This window comes from Ranitomeya variabilis, chromosome 1 (assembly GCF_051348905.1).
Source record: "Ranitomeya variabilis isolate aRanVar5 chromosome 1, aRanVar5.hap1, whole genome shotgun sequence".
NCBI lineage: Eukaryota > Metazoa > Chordata > Amphibia > Anura > Dendrobatidae > Ranitomeya > Ranitomeya variabilis.
The window spans coordinates 162368562-162386746 of NC_135232.1; the positions used below are offsets into that span (position 1 = coordinate 162368562).

General features: G+C 45.4%; 1 protein-coding gene across 4 annotated transcripts in view; it reads right to left on the bottom strand.

The window, feature by feature from the left end:
• TMEM232 (transmembrane protein 232) overlaps positions 1-18185 on the bottom strand; it is a 435959-nt gene that overhangs the window by 264686 nt on the left and 153088 nt on the right. For all 4 annotated transcript variants that reach the window (XM_077290225.1, XM_077290199.1, XM_077290207.1 and 1 more), the window contains one exon: positions 4110-4233. In XM_077290225.1, the coding sequence (XP_077146340.1) occupies positions 4110-4233 (124 nt within the window). The remainder of the gene's footprint in view (positions 1-4109; positions 4234-18185) is intronic.

Below are 18185 nucleotides of genomic sequence, written 5' to 3' on the forward strand. Positions count from 1 at the left end.
TAATAACCATATCAAGGCATATAGGAGTGTATATTTTTGCACATGGTGCTCATACTGGATATTGAATAAATTGAGATGTTCTGAAAATTTACTTTCATTTTTCATCATTTACATATCATTAACATGTCAGTCAATCCTATAATTTTCAGAAATCAATTTATTTTCTTTTTTGATGTTGCAATTTCAATTTTGTGGAGTGTATTTTCACTCCAAAAGCTTAATCGTCCTCGCTGCTATATCATTAATCTGCACAATAAATCTGCATGTGTTGTATGTTAACATGTACATGTAAGGTGAACGTCAAATATACTTATTATTCTACCTGCATATGTATTCTCCCTTCACCTATACAATGTGTACACAATTATTTGGCAAGTATTTTGACCATAATATCATTTTTATGCATATTTTTCTATTCCAAACTGTATAAATTCAAATGCTGATTGGCCGAAGCAGGTGATGTGTATGTATGTACATACACATCACCTGCATCACATGCACCTATAATGAGGCCAGTTGAGCACTTTGCCTCAGGCGGCAGTAAGTCCGTGAAGACAGGGGGCGGCAGCGCGGCGCCGCCCCCTGCAGTCAGATAACTTGGTGCCCTGTTCCTGCGTGCATTCCTGTGTGCTGTCAGTGAGTCAGAAGAGCAAGCTGCGGTCGGGACTTGGGAGGGAGGAGGCTGCCTGGTTGCACTTTCAATACAGCAGCAATTGACTCTGCCTCCTCTGCATCTGCCCCCTCCAGCCAGGGAGTGTGAATGATTGGTCCATCTGTGACTCATTCTACCTCTCTGCATCAAATGACTGTGTCTGTGTTCATCAGACTCCAGGTGCTGTATATAGGGGGTGCTGTATGTAGGGGGTGCTGTATGTGGGGGGGGTGATGTGCTGTATATGAGGGGTGCTGTGCTGTATATGGGGGTTCTGTGCTGTGTATGGGGGTCCTGTGCGGTATTGTATATAGGGGTGCTGTATATGGGGGGTGCTGTGCTGTATATGGGGGTGCTGTGCGGTATATGGGGGTGCTGTATATGGGGGGTGCTGTGCTGTAAATGGGGGTGCTGTTCTGTTTATGGGGGTGCTGTATTGTATATAGGGGTGCTGTGCTGTATATGGAATGCTGTATATCAGCCTGAAAGGTGATGGCCTTACTTCATATCGGTCCAAATTGGTGGCAGGTTCGCTACAACCAGTTATGGTTTTATTAATATAGAAAGGAAACTTTTTCTAACTCTTCACCGTGTGGTAGATCAGCTCACTTGGCTGCACACAGAGATAGACAAGAGAACACTGCAGTTTTAGGAATCCACTTGGTTTGTTTAGATGAGGCATAAACCAAGGTGAAGCACAAAGTAAACACAGCCCTCTGGGCAAAACAGCAAAACAAAAACAAAACAGTAGGAATAGACACAGTCCTTGTATTAGAGGGGATCAGCCTGCTCAGGGTTAGCAAAACCCATGGTTCAGGCATAAGCAAAAACACCTCTCCAGACACTGAACACTGCTGCCTTTGGAGGCCAGCTACTTAAGGCCCAGACCACACCTTGGGGTGGAGATAAGGTGGACATCCTTCCATCCATTCTTTTGATGTCCACATAAAAACCAGCCCGTTATAACAAATTAGCTTAACCCTTTACCACACTTAGTGTGCTGGATGAAAAACTCTGAGTTTTATATCACTGACGCCATTGGGCGTAGTGAAACATATCTCCCCTTCAACACTTTACCAGTAACTTTGTCACAGCTGTTATAGACTACTTATGAAAAGTTCTGTTTCCATATCACCTATAAGGTGATAAGTGATTGAGGGCCCATAGCTCAGCCCTCACAGCTGTGAGTAAGTGTGAGTGTGTACATGTGTATATGGAGTATGAATGTTTATACCCATGTAAAATGCATGTATAGATGTGTTTGCATGTGTATGCGGAGTTTGAATGTTTATGCCCTTGTCTAATGTGTGTAAAGCTGTCAGTATGATTGTGTACATGTGTATAAGGAGTTTAAATGTTTATACCCATGTACAATGTGTCTATAGCTGTCAGTATAAGTGTGGGGGCTCTCATTCAGTAAAGGATGATAAATGTGTTATGGTATGGGGGCCCGTGTCACCCAAAACTGATTAAGGGCTCCATCTCCCATATCACCCCTTACTGAATGAGTGCACCCTTCGCCCCCACTGACAGTTATACACACATTATACATTAGTATAAGTACTCATACACAGTATACACAATAAACAAACACATACCCAAGACATATACACACAGAAAATCTAACTTTACAGCTGAGTGGCTGAGTGGAGGTACAAAAGGCTCCACTCAGCTTAGTTACAGCCTGCAGACCCTTTCCCTGTCTCTGCTCTTACAGCAAAAAAGACAGAAGATTGTGTGTGAGGAGAAAGGAGGAAGAAAGTGTTAAGGTGGCACAGGTAGTTTTATTAACCCCTTCATGACCTTGGGATTTTCCGTTTTTCCGTGTTCGTTTTTCACTCCCCTCCTTCCCAGAGCCATAACTTTTTTATTTTTCCGTCACTTTGGCCATGTGAGGGCTTATTTTTTGTGGGACGAGTTGTACTTTTGAACGACATCATTGGTTTTAGCATGTTCTGTACTAGAAAACGGGAAAAAAATTCCAAGTGCAGTGAAATTGCAAAAAAAGTGCAGTCCCACACTTGTTTTTTGGTTGGCTTTTTTGCTAGGTTCACTAAATGCTACAACTGACCTGCCATTATAATTCTCCAGGTCAGTACGAGTTCATAGACACCTAACATGACTAGGTTATTTTTTACCTAAGTGGTGAAAAAAAATTCCAAACATTGCTTAAAAAAAAAAATCGCGCCATTTTCCAATACTCGTAGCGTCTCCATTTTTCATGATCTGGGGTCGGTTGAGGGCTTATTTTTTGCATGCCAAGCTAACGTTTTTAATGATAGCATTTTGGTGCAGATACGTTCTTTTGATCGCCCGTTATTGCATGTTAATGCAATGTCGCGGCGACCAAAAAAACATAATTCTGGCGTTTTGAATTTTTTTCTCGCTACACCGTTTAGCGATCAGGTTAATGCTTTTTTTAAATTATGGATAGATCGGGCGATTCTGAATGCGGCGATACCAAATATGTGTAGGTTTGATTTTTTTTTATTGATTTATTTTGATTGGGGAGAAAGGAGGGTGATTTAAACTTTTATATTTTTTTTATTTTTTTCACATTTTTTTACTTTTTTTTTTTTACTTTTGCCATGCTTCAATAGCCTTCATGGGAGGCTAGGAGCAGGCACAGAGCGATCGCCTCTGCTACATAGCAGCGATCTGCTGTTCGCTGCTATGTAGCAGAAAATCAGATGTGCTGTGAGCGCCGACCACAGGGTGGCGCTCACAGCTGCCGGGGATCAGTAAGCATAGAGGTCTCAAGGACCTCTATGGTTACTATTCTGAAGCATCGCCGACCTCCGATCATGTGACGGGGTCGGCGAGGCCATCATTTCCGCCCGGCCTGATGCGGTAGTTAAATGCCGCTGTCTGTGTTTGACAGCGGCATTTAACTAGTTAATAGGTGCGGGCAGATCGCGATTCTGCCCGCGCCTATTACAGGCACATGTCAGCTGTTCAAAACAGCTGACATGTCCCGGCTTTGATGCGGGCTCACCGCCGGAGCCCACATCAAAGCGGGGCTTCTGACCTCGGACGTACTATCCCGTCCGAGGTCAGAAAGGGGTTAAGGAAGTACTATAGAACTCAGTATAAATGCCAGTACTATCTTATATGATGCTCCAGACTTCAGCTGTAGTGCCTCTGATCCAAACAGAAGGGAGAGGGCCCAACGGAGGATACTCCGCTGTTCTGCTGGGCCAGTCTGACACTGCTCAAATTCTTTAAAGAATTTGTAGCAAATCAAAAAGTCAATAATTAAGCTATTATTAACTTGGAAAAAATTAAATGATAAATCAGATCCTTTCTCTCATGCCTCACAATCACTACTGGACCTTAGTGACTACTGAGCAATTAGCTGAACAGCGGCGTCTCTCATCCCAGCTTTCCTAAAGGCATATCTCCAGCCGGAACAATAGATACCTACTGACTTTTATCCCAACTGCAGCTATATATTTACCTGTCCTTGAAATTGTGAAATAGTAGATAGAAAGTCAGAACCAATTTCAACAAATGCTCTTAAACAGAAAATATTTTTTTTTGCAGCGTCTCCCAAGATGAATAAGGCAAGAAGTAAATCCAACCTGTGTGAAAGCAATAAAACAATTGTGAAAATAAAATCAAAAGATTAAAGTAGTAAATAAAAAGTATTATCTCATTCAGAATAGAAAATGTCACCTCATGTTCTGATGATTTTAAACTGGAGAAGCTTTAGAGACATCCTAAATCTATACAACAGTAAGTTGAAGAACAGGAAACATATCTGGAAGATGAGACATCTCCCTTGTTCAATCAGTTTAATTAATCACAATTTTCATTATTCAATATAAACCTTCTTTTCAATTATTCAGAATTCATTCTGGCTACAAAACACAGATGGCACATTAAGAACTAAACCCCTTTGTGTTTATTTCCCAAATGATTTTCAAATTTAATTTTCCTTTACTTACAAACGTGATAAATTATACAAGCTTAGCGTACAAAAATAAAGAAACTGAGGATAGATCATTTAGGCTTAGCGCACATGTCTTTTAAACTTAGGCAAACCAGCCAAGTTTTTTAAAGGGGTTGTCCAATATTCTGACAACTCCTTCTGACTCCTTATGTTTCCCTTTTGTAAAACAATAACACCTATACTCACCTCCGGTGCCAGTGCCATTCCACCGGTGTCAGCATTGGCGCTCCCGGGGATCTCGTGACATTCTTAGGTCATGCAATCCATGCAACCAATCAGCACTGCCCTCACTCTCCTTTTCTATGGATGTAATTAACATCCAGAGGAAGTGAGAGCTGTGGATGCCTGGTCACTTAAGGTACCTTAACACTAAGCGACGCTGCAGCGATACAGACAACGATGCCGATCGCTGCAGCGTCGCTGTTTAGTCGCTGTGTGGTCGCTGGAGAGCTGTCACACAGACGGCTCTCCAGCGACCAACGATGCCGAAGTCCCCTGGTAACCAGGGTAAACATCGGGTTACTAAGCGCAGGGCCGCGCTTAGTAACCCGATGTTTACCCTGGTTACCAGCGTAAATGTAGAAAAAAAAAACACATACTCACATTCCGGTGCCCGGCGTCCGCTTCCCTGCACTCCTCCTGCATCCTGTGTAAGTGCCGGCCGTAAAGCAGAGTGGTGACGTCACCGCTGTGCTCTGTGGGAGGTGCCGGAGATGTTCGGCGCTGACACAGGATGCAGGAGGAGTGCAGGGAAGCGGACGCCGGGTACCGGAATGTGAGTATGTGTTTTTTTTTTCTACATTTACGCTGGTAACCAGGGTAAACATCGGGTTACTAAGCGCGGCCCTGCGCTTAGTAACCCGATGTTTACCCTGGTTACCAGTGAAGACATCGCTGGATCGGTGTCACACACACCGATCCAGCGATGTCTGCGGGAGATCCAGCGACGAAATAAAGTTCTGGACTTTCAGCATCGACCAGCGATCTCACAGCGGGATCCTGATCGCTGCTGCGTGTCAAACACAACGATATCGCTAGCCAGGACGCTGCAACGTCACGGATCTCTAGCGATATCGTTGTAAAGTCGCTTAGTGTGAAGGTACCTTTACTCCAGATGTCTTGTTTTGTCCAAAGGAGGGGAGAGTGAAGTGACCGCTGATTGGCTGCAGGGATTGTCACACAATCCCTGGAAGAGCCAAAGCTGACACCGCTGGAATGGCATCGGCACAGGAGATCAGTATAAGTGTTAATTATTTTACTAGATGGAAACATAGAGATACAGAAGAGGTAGTCCGAATAGAAACTCAGGAGGTTTTTTTTCCCTGAAGGGTATTTTGTGACATTTTTACAATTGGTTCCTGAGTGTTTTTCTGAAGTTTTGGCAGTCTGTATTTTTTAGAGTTCTTTTTTAAGTCTTTTTACTGTTGAGGTTTGGTAATTTTTTTTACTACATTAAATAAGAGAGAGAATATTAACAATTATTTAAGCAAAAACTATGGTAGAACACTACAGAAGAAGCTCAGGCACCTTTTGAGATTTATTTTGCGATTTAGTGACTTGAATTGTAAACAGAGGCGTAACAAGGGTTTTGGCTTGGGGGTGAAACTTCTTAGTGGGCCCCTAACCATGTAACCCTGATTACAACGATGGCATCACACCCTAATTGTAGGTATAGCGGAACCTCAGCACATGACAGAGCTGTTACTAAAAAAAAATCTCTATACAAAGACCAACACTGATATTACAACCATATGGTAACCATATAGTGGTAGATATCAGTCCTGCAGAGCATGTAATGGATTACAGCACAGTTACAGATTGTGATTACAGGTGACGTTCTTTCTGGTGGAGTCATTCACTTTTCTTGTTTTTTCCATCTGGCCCAGACCGACATGACAACTTCTCCAGCCACGACTCGCCTGCAGAGATTTCAACAAAAACACATTTTTCACATTTGCTGCACAGCCCACATTAATTCCCAACCTGCACAAACTTTTTATCCTGCTGATACCATAATTCTGAGCCTCTGCTGCCATGTGTCCCTATTGCTGCACCACCTGTGTTATACTGTGTGTCCTCTAAATGGTAAAAAAACCCTTTAGAATATAGTAATCCCTTGTGCAAGATCCCTAAAAAACAGTGCCTACATTTTGCCACCTAGAAAATAATATTGCCCCCTGTGTGCACCTTTGACAGTCACAGTAAACTGAGTGCCCACTTAACATTTAATAATGTCTCCAGTTTCCCCCTGCACAGCTCCCTTCTACACAGTATGATGCTCTTTATCATAGCATAATGCCCCCCACACAGTATACTGACGCCTTAGTAGCCCCAAAACTGTTTGATGGCTCCAACACTCTATCATGGCCCCGACACTGTACAAAGACCCCACATTATCTTACACACTGTATAATGGCCCCCTCACTGTAATCCCCACACTGTATGATAGCCCCTAAATAGCCACCATATAGCATAATGCACCAGATAGCCCTCAATATAGTGTAATACACTCTTCATATGCCTATAAGGCACCCCCATAGGCCTCTATAGTATAATGCACCACCCAAAGGCAGACTATATATAGTATAATGCACCCCCATAGGCCTAAATGGTATAATGCACTCCTCATAGGCCTCCATATAGTATAATTCACTCCTCATATGCTTATATATAGTAAAAATCACCCCCATAGGCCTCTATAGTATAATGCACTCCCCATAGGCCTCTACACAGTATAATGCACTCCCCATAAGCAGACTCTATACAGTATAATGCACCCCCCATGGGCAAACTCTATATAATAAGACAATATAATGCATCCCCATAAGCAGACTATACAGTATAATGCACTCACCATAGGCAGACTCTATATAGTATAATGCACTCCCTATATGCCTATATATAGTATAAATCACCCCCATAGACCTCTATAGTATTATGCACTCCCCATATGCCTCTATACAGTATAATGCACTCCCCATGGGCAAACTCTATATAGTAAAATGCACCCCCATAGGCAGACTCCGTACAGTAAAATGCACTCCACATAGGTAGCCTCTATATAGTATAATGCACCCCCATAGACACTCTATCTATATATATAATTGTCTAAGGGTGTTTCCGTCTGTCTGTCTGTCTGTCTGTCTGTCTGTCTGTCTTTCTGTCTGTCTGTCTGTCTGTCCTGGAAATCCCGCGTCTCTGATTGGTCTGAATCAGCGACGGGCACAGCATGGCGACTATGATGTCATAAAGGTTGCCTCGACCAATCAGCGACGGGCACAGTCTGCCGCGAATTCGCCTCGACCAATCAGCGACGGGCACAGTATCGACGTAGATGTCATAATGGTTGCCATGGTGACGATGATGTCATAAAGGTTGCCTCGACCAATCAGCGACGGGCACATTCTGCCGCGAATTCTGGAATCATCATTGTCCATATACTACGGGGACATGCATATTCTAGAATACCCGATGCATTAGAATCGGGCCACAGTCTAGGTATAGTATAATGTACCTCCATAGGGCAGACTCTATATAGTTTAATTCACTCCCCATAGGCCCGTATACTATAATGTAATTCCCATAGTCCTCAATATAGCACGGTATACTGTACCCCTCATAGGCCTCCATATAGTATAATTTACTCCACATATGACTATATACAATAAAAAGCACCCCATAGTCCTCTACAGTATAATACATTCCCCAAAGCCATCTATACAGTATGATGCACTCCTCATAGACAGACTCTACATAGTATAATGCACTCCCCAAGGGCAAACTCTATTTTATATAATTCATTCCCATAAGCAGACTTTATACAGTATACAGTATAATGCACTCCTCATAGACAGACTCTATATAGTATAATGCACCCTCATAGACAGACTGTTTATAGTATAATGCACCCCCATAGGCCTGTATATTATAATGTACTCCCTATAGTTTTCAATATAGTATAATGCACTCCTCATAGACCACCATATAGTATAATCCACTTCCATAGGCAGACTCTATATTTATAATGTACTCCCCATAGGCAGATTCTGTATAGTATAATGCACTCCCCATAGGCAGACTCTGTATAGTATAATGCACTCCCCATAGGTAGACCCTATATAGTATAATGCACTTCATATAATAAATAAATACAATACTTACCTCTCCTCTTCATTCCCCCACTGATCCGAGCACCCGCTCATCTCATTGGGTGTCTAGTATGATGACGTCATTGAGTCCGCTGTCAGTGTCTGCATCAGGAACATCAGACACAGAGGGGGAATAATGGGAGAGGGAGCATGACGCTCTCTGTCTCATCATTGCTTTCAACCGTACCAGCATACAGCCACTTGTTCAATGGACCCATAGCATCCCATTGGCAGTGCAGGGAGATTGAGTCGCCCTGCTCTGCGACAGAGCAGACAGATGCAACAGCCTGTTTCTCTGGCCCCGAGGCACAGGGGTCCCTGGCCAGATTGCCCTCATGTGCGACAGGAGCGATCCCTGCAGCTCCACTACCTACAGGAGAAAATGGCAGCGGAGCTGCTGGGATCCATCCTCCACTTCTTGCCCGCATTTCCTGTCTGACAGTCTGACACAGCAGCGCGGCTCGATGATGTCAGCATTCAGCAGGCATCTGTGACAGATAGAAAGCTGCCGGCAACGATGATGCTGCGGGGAACATGCAGAGAGGTTATTGGTGCTGGTGTGTGTTTGTATATATATATATATATATATGTGTGTGTGTGTATGTGTAAATGGAAGTGGTGGAGAGGGCAATGATGGAGGTGGTGGGGGAGAACAATGATGGAGGTGGTGGAGAAGGCAGTGATGGAGGTGGTGAGGGAGAACAATGATGGAGGTGATTGAGAGGGTAATGATGGACTTGGGGGAGAACAATGATGGAGGTGATGGAGAGGGCAATGATGGAGTTGGGGGAGAACAATGATGGAGGTGGTGGATAAGGCAATGATGGATATGATGGGAGAGAACAATGATGGTGGTGGTGGAGAGAGAAATGATGGAGGTGGTGGGGAGAACAAAGATGGAGTTGGTGGAGAGAGCAATGATAGAGGTGGGGAGAACAATGATGGAGGTGGTGGAAAGGGCAATTATGGAGGTGGTGAGGAGAAGAATGATGGCAGTGGTGGGAGAGACCAATGATGGAGTTGATGCGGAGAACAATGATGGAGGTGGTGGAGAGGGCAATGATGGAGGTGGTGGGGAGGAGAATGATGGAGGTGGTAGGGAGAACAATTATGTAGGGGGTGTGGGAGACCAGTGATGGAGATGGTGGAGAGGGCAATGGGGATGGTGGGGGTGAACAATGATTGGGGTGGTGAAGGCAGTGATGGAGGTGGTGGAGAGGGCAATGATGAGGGTGCTGGAGAGGACAATGATGGGATGCGGGGGGAGAGGAGGACAACGACAGATGTGGGGGATTGGGATGGGAGAAAGGGGGACTTATAATGGACTTACAAACGGGGAAGGAGGACGTTAGATATGGACGTAAAATGAATTGGGTTGTGGAAGAAGGTGCTAAGCCACTGATAGCATCCTCCTCCATCTCACAATTCATTGTGATGCTATCGGGGACTTAAAATGTATTGGGTAGTGGGAGAACAGGCGATAAGGTGCACAGGACATTTTATAATGAACTGAAAGGTGGGAGAAGAAGCTGTCAGGGACTTGTAATGAATTGGGAGGAGGCGGAGGATGCTCGGTACCTGATGACATCTTTTCCCACCTCCAAATTCATTATGATGTTATTAAGAACTTATAGTGAATGATGGGGACACAGGACAGGGACTAAGGCAATGTGCACACGTTAGGATTTACAGGAGAAAATTCTGCTGCATATCCTAATGTGTTGGCAGGAAGAAAGTTGCGTAAAATACATTTATTATTTTTGTACACATTTTTGCCATGCTTTTGTTACGTATTTTTCCCCTTTAGTATGGGGAAATACGCTGCAATAATTGACATTATGCAAATTTTAATCTACTGCAAATCTGCAAGGAAAAAATAAGCAGCGTGTTCATGAGACTTCAGGGATCTCATTCACTTTTCCTGTACTGTAAAATTTTGCATATATTCTGTGTGCACATAGCCTTACAGTTTATTGGGGACAGTCACAGACTGAATAATTTATATTATTGGGAGTCAGAGATTATAGTTAATGGGGGGCACTGCTGCTTATCACTTTATATTTTTAATGGTGCCTGGATAATAGTATATTAATGGTGGGGTACATATCTGTATTCGTGGGGAGACACATGTATATATACAATATATGTGACCTTGTTATTTTCAGGGCTGCGATGATCATTGTGACAAGACGAGTCATGGCTGGGAGATGGCGACATGAACGTCTGACCAGATGGAGAAGAAACAGGAGAAAGCGTCTCTAATCAGACGAGACATCTGCGGTAAGTGCCTGGATGTAGATATTATTCTGTATCTGCACTGTGTGATGTGGGGTGAATGTTATCTGTAAAATCCCTAAGGTACCATCACACTCAGCAACTTTGCAAAGAGAACGACAACAATCCGTGACGTTGCAGCGTCCTGGATAGTGATCTCGTTGTGTTTGACACGCAGCAGCGATCTGGATGCCGCTGTGCCATCGCTGGTTGGAGCTAGAAGTCCAGAACTTTATTTCGTTGCCAGGTCAGCGTGTATCGTCATGTTTGACATCAAAAGCAACGACGCCAGCAACAAGCATAGGGGGCGTCGCAGCGTCTCCTTCTAGCAAGTCGGTACACTCCGGCTGTTTGACATGGAGCTAACAACAAGCGAGAACGAGAAGTGAGTCGCCGTTACGTCACTGGATCGCTCCTGCATCGTTCTGGAGTTGCTGTGTTTGACGTCTCTACAGCGACCTAAACAGCGACGCTCCAGCGATCTAGTTTAGGTCGGCTCGTTGTCTATATCGCCGCAGCGAGTGTGACGGTACCTTTATTCTACATTCTCACATTTGTGTGAAATGTCCGTGTGCTTCCAGGTTTTTCCGGTGGACAGAGTACAACTGTATTCTGTGGAGGAATCATTCTGTAGAAGACGTGTGTTAGAATTCAATTGTCTACAAAATTACAATGTAAGGTATACAGATTTCAATTATGTATTCATATTAGATCTTAAGCAAACAGACATATAATAAATGTGTCACCGTATCCTGTCATACGATGCTCAAACTGCATCATTAAGGTGGAGACTATTATTTTTTTCTTTATGTTTCCACACTTTTTCAATATGTCTCTCCCATTGACGAAGCATTAAAAAAGATGTCAACAAATTTCACAACAATCTGCGTACATGGATCTGTTAAACCTGATGAGGCTGGTGTGTTCACTTTGAAACTTACTCTCAGAATGGTTTTATAATCCTGATATCAAAGCGAATATTTCACAACCTTAGCTAAAGAGTGTGAGAAATCATGAGTACAAGTGCATTTTTCAAACTCTATCAGCCCACTCTGCCTGACTGACAGCTGCAGCTTGTAATGAGCAGTGTGAGATCTCAGCTGTAGGAAGGACCACGAGGAGCTATTAATCAGACCGGTGTAACAGGCCAGATTAACCCCCCGCCCAGAATATACCCGGGGTTAAAGTGGCCTAGGCCAGTTTATACCCCTCTGGGTCAGAATATACCCCAGCTGCTGTAGATCAGATTTTTCACGCTTTTGAGAACCATTGAGTGATATACTAAAAAACAGGGCCCCAGTCAGTGCACAGGGGCCCCAGGCAGCACACAGGAGCCCGAGGCAGCATACAGGGGGGCAGAGACAGAGCATCGGGCCCCAGAAACTGCAAGGGGCCCAAGACATGGTACAGGGGCCCCAGACATCACACAGGATTGAATGATATACTCAAGAACGGGGCCCCAGACAGCACACGGGGCAAAGACATTGCACAGGGGTCCTGCGTGCTGTCTCTTCCCCCCCTTGGGTGCTGTCTCTGCCCCCCTGTGCGCTGCCTGGGGCCCTCGTATTCTGCCTGGGGGCCCAGTGCACTGCCAGTGGCCTCTGTGTGCTGCCTGGGTCCCTGTGCGCTGCCTGGGGCCCCCGTGTGCTGCCTGGGCCCCCCCCCATGTGCTCCCTGTGGCCCCGTGTGCTGCCTGGGACCCCGTTCACTGTCTCTGCCCCCATGTGATGCCTGGGACCCCTGTGTGCTGCCTGGGACCCCGCTTGCTGTCTCTGCCCTCGTGTGCTGCCTGGGGCCTCCGTGTTCTGCCTGGGACACCATTCACTGTCTCTGCCCCCTGTGTGCTGCCTGGGACCCCATTCGCTGTCTCTGCCCAGTTTGCTGTCTGGCACCCCTGTGCACTGCCTGGGGCCCCTGTGTGCTGCCTGGGGCCCTGTGCACTGCCTGGGACCCCATTCACTGTCTCTGCCCCGTGTACTGCCTGGGGCCCTGTGTGCTGCCTGGGACCCCGCTTGCTGTCTCTGCCCTCGTGTGCTGCCTGGGGTCCCCGTGTGCTGCCTCGGACCCCTTTCACTGTCTCTGCCCCCCGTGTGCTGCCTGGGGCCCCATTCGCTGTCTCTGCCCCTGTGTGTTGCCTGGGGCCTTGAGTGCTGCCCGGGGCCCCCATGTGCTGCCTGGGGCCCTGTGCGCTGCCTGGGGCCCCATTTGCAGCCTGGGACCCCGTTCGCTGTCTCTGCCCCCCTGTGCACTGCCTGGGGCCCTCGTATTCTGCCTGGGGCCCCTGTGTGCTGCCAGGGGCCTCTGTATGCTGCCTGGGGCCCCTGTGTGTTGCCTGGGTCCCTGTGTGCTGCCTGGGGCCCCATTCACTGTCTCTGCTCCCGTGTGCTGCCTGGGACACCGTTCACTGTCTCTTCCCAGTGCTGCCTGGGGCCCCTGTGTGCTGCCTGGGGCCCCCGTGTGCTGCCTGGGACCCCCGTGTGCTGCCTGGGACCCCCGTGTGCTGCCTGGCACCCCATTCCCTGTCTCTGCCTCTCCGTGTGCTGCCTGGGGCCCCCGTGTGCTGCCAGGGCCCCATGTGCTGCCTGGGACCCCATTCCCTGTCTCTGCCTCCCCGTGTGCTGCCTGGGGCCCTGTTATTGAGTATATCACTCAATGGTTCTCAAAAGCCTGAAAAATATGATCTACAGCAGCTGGGGTACATTCTGACCCAGAGGGGTATAATCTGGCCTAGGCTATTTTAATCCCGGGTATATTCTGGGCGGGGGGTTAATCTGGCCTGTTACACCTGCATGATTTGCAGCTGTTAGACAGCCTGAATACATGTGGAGATTGCGTAACAAACAGGCAATCCCTGCATGTGTTGTGTCTGTCTAACAGCCACAAATCATGTAACTGTAGGGACTCGAACATAATATTTGAACACACCCAAGATACTCTGATAGCACCAGAACGTGCTCGGATAAGACGTTATCCAAGCATGTTCGATCATCACTAGTAAGGAGCCAAAACCCAGCACCCCCAGTGATAAGCTGCTAGCAGCTCGAGCAGCAGCCGGATGTAAACAGTGTGGTAGTGCGGAACACCACAGCTCAGTCACGCTGTTTAGTGGCCACTGTCAAAGAACAACATATCAGCTGCTACTCAAATGAATGCAAATAAACATAATCTGCAGTACCCGAGAGTGGCCACTAAACAGTGTGATGGAGCTGTGTTGTTCCACTCTGTACACTGCTTACACCCGGCCACCGCTGCTGAACGCTCACACTGCTCATTACAAGCCGCAGCTATCAGTCAAGACTAGATAGGCGGAGTTTGAATATATTTGGACTCATGAATAGTGTTGAGCGATACCGTCCGATACTTGAAAGTATCGGTATCGGAAAGTATCGGCCGATACCGGCAAAGTATCGGATCCAATCCGATACCGATACCCGATACCAATACAAGTCAATGGGACTCATGTATCGGACGGTATTCCTGATGGTTCCCAGGGTCTGAAGGAGAGGAAACTCTCCTTCAGGCCCTGGGAACCATATTAATGTGTAAAATAAAGAATTAAAATAAAAAATATTGCTATACTCACCTCTCCGACGCAGCCTGGACGTCCGCGAGGGAACCGGCAGCGTTGTTTGCTTAAAATTCGCGCGTTTATTTCCTTACTTGAAGTCCCGGCTTGTGATTGGTCACGTGCCGGCCATGTGGCCGCGACGCGACCAATCACAGCAAGCCGTGACGTAATTTTAGGTCCTTCAGTATTTTAAAATTACGTTCCGGCTTTGTGATTGGTCGCGTCGCGGTCACATGGGCGACGCGACCAATCACAAGCCGTGACGTCACGGGAGGCTGGACACGCGCGCATTTTAAAATGCGCGCTTGTCCTGCCTCCCGTGACGTCCCGGCTTGTGATTGGTCGCGTCGCCCATGTGGCCGCGACGCGACCAATCACAGCAGGCCGTGACGTAATTTTAGGTCCTTCAGGATTTTAAAATTACCTTCTGGCTTGTGATTGGTCGCGTCGCGGTCACATGGGCGACGCGACCAATCACAAGCCGTGACGTCACGGGAGGCTGGACACTCGCGCATTTTAAAATGCGCGCTTGTCCTGCCTCCCGTGACGTCATGGCTTGTGATTGGTCGCATCGCGTCGCGACCAATCACAAGCCAGAACGTAATTTTAAAATCCTGAAGGACCTAAAATTACGTCACGGCTTGCTGTGATTGGTCGCGTCGCGGCCACATGGCCGGCACGCGACCAATCACAAGCCGGGACTTCAAGTAAGGAAATAAACGCGCGAATTTTAAGCAAACAACACTGCCGGTTCCCTCGCTGAGGTCCAGGCTGCGTCGGAGAGGTGAGTATAGCAATATTTTTTATTTTAATTCTTTATTTTACACATTATTACATTAATGTTGTTTCGATACCGATACCCGATACCACAAAAGTATCGGATCTCGGTATCGGAATTCCGATACCCGCAAGTATCGGCCGATACCCGATACTTGCGGTATCGGAATGCTCAACACTACTCATGAACTCTTTGACACGTCAACTAGCCAATTTTACATGGGCGTTCAAGGTATTCTTCAGGTCTTTTTAATAATAAATGCAGTTTGCCTTGTGAAATCTGGTAACAGATTAACTTTAACAAGGCTTTTCTGATGTCTACGGAACAAAGTGTAGAAATATCATAAAACCCTAACTAAAACATAGTCAATTAAAGTCTTACAATTGCTGTTCCACATTACAGACCTGTCTTCATACAAGTACAGAATGTGCTGGCATTAAATTTTCCACTTAATTTACAATTACCGTTAAACGGGGAGAATTAATCGATTCACACAATGGACAATTTAGACATAAATTAATAACAGGTGAATGGAATTACATAAGAAAGCTGAATCACTGTGTGCTGGACAGAGATCGGCACTGTTGGCATATTTTACTATATTATGCAGCGTTGACATAAATGCATTTCATGCAGCTCTGTTTTTTAATAAATGACCGTTCACGAGGCAGAATGGTCAGGTTTGCACATGTGCCATTTAAATAAGTTGATATTGTGGTTAAGAAATAATAAACAGAAATGGAACAAACGAAGGTGAAGAAATGTAGCTGTGATGGTAGGCTTCATCACGTTAGATATACTTAATCAAAGCAGCCGGCTGGAAAAGATTTGTTCATAGCAGAAAATCAGGTTACATGATTATAGAATTATAGTCACGGTGCAATGCTTACTGTTTTATACTTACTTGTCAAGATAGTAACTCACAAGTACAGGTCTTTTTTAAAAAAAAAGTATAATTTCAAGAGTTTTGAGACACTAAAATGTTGAGATTATTCACAGTGCAATAAGTAAAATCAATGTCAGAATTTATGAAAAGTATTATATTCCTTTATTCAAAGTTTTCACTCATCAACGAATTCTCCATTTGCAATAATTGAGGCTTTGCAGATATTAGATTGCTAGAACTCATCCATCCATTATACACTTTTCGAGTCATCCATCAAGCCATTGCCTTTGATATTTTTGTTATGTGTCTTCCTGTAGTTCCACAAGCAGGAATTATCTTTTCCCTATTGTAGCTGGCACGGCATTTAAGACGTGCTGGAGTGAGACGCACCTGATTCGTGAAGAGGCATATATACCTCTGTGTGTGCCTCACCCCTAATCTTACTTCAGTCCCTGCTGGTGTAAGATTTGTAGCATAGTGAACAATGATGATGATCAGCTAAGACGCCCCAGTCCTGCCCTGAGTTGCTCCAAAATGATGCGACTTTTCAATTTACGCCAGAAAGAATACAAGTGTGAAAGCGTTGATGACGCTGGCCCATGGTTTTTAAAGGAATTTGGCTCGGTAACCCCTCTCTGAGCCAGAACCAAGAGTTGGTTTGTAAAAAAACCTCCAGCTCTGGTAGACTTGAGCTACACGTGAATGACGTGCTTAGACATTTATCTGTATGACTGTTATGTAATACTACATATTCCCTGCAGAGACCACTATAGTGGACTGATTTGCCAGATATGGCTTCTACTAGCAACATCACCTACTATGGACAAAAGTATTTGCACGCCTACACATTAGGCCAAAGGAATTTTTATGACATCCTTTTCTAAATCCATAGGCATTAATACAGCGTTTTGCCTCTTCAGCTTCAGCTTCCACTCTTCTAGGAAGGCTTTCTACAAGATTTTGGAGTTTAAACAACAAGAGAAGAAAGGAGTACCAAACTACCCATAAAATCAAAATCAAATATTTATTAGTAATAAATATAAAAGGTATCACACCAAAATACACAATAGTATGTAGAAAAATATATACTGTGGACAGACAGATTAAATGGTTAAGGACACAGACAGAAATCAACCCAATTGCATATATGTAAATAGGACCAGGGAAAATGACATTATATATGTTCCAGCATATATCACCGGTTACCAGGAAGATCTAGGGTAATTTCAAACCACATAGATCACCACAATTGTGGCCCAAAATTAAGTATCCAGAACTCTATGCAGTATGCATCAATACAAACAATAATGTCTCACCCAGATAGGTCCGTGCACGTGGTTGACAAACGCAGCCCCAACGCGCGTTTCACGTGGGCTTCCTCAGGTGATCTATGTGGTTTGAAAATACCCTAGATCTTCCTGGTAACCGGTGATATATGCTTGAACATACCATAATTTCTGGTGTATAAGACGACTGGGCGTATAAGACGACCCCCAACTTTTCCATATAAAATATGGAATTTGGGATATGCCTGCTGTATAAGACGGGGGTCATCTTATACGCCCAGTCATTTTATACGGTGTGTGGTTCCCAGGGTCAAAAGGAGAGGAGACTCTCCTTCAGGCCCTGAGATCCATATTCATGTAAAAAATAAAGAATAAAAATAAAAAAATATGGATATACTCACCCCTCTGAGAAGCCTGGCTGTCACCGCTGAAAGCGTCTGCCTCCGTTCCTAAGAATTGCAGACCGTGAAGGACCTTCGATGACGTCACGGTCTTGTGATTGGTCCGTGACCGCTCACCTGACCGTGACGTCATCGAAGGTCTTTCACACTCTGCAATTCTTAGGAAAGGAGGCAGACGCTTGCAGCGGTGACAGCCAGGCTTCTCGGAGGGGTGAGTATATCCATATTTTTTATTTTTAG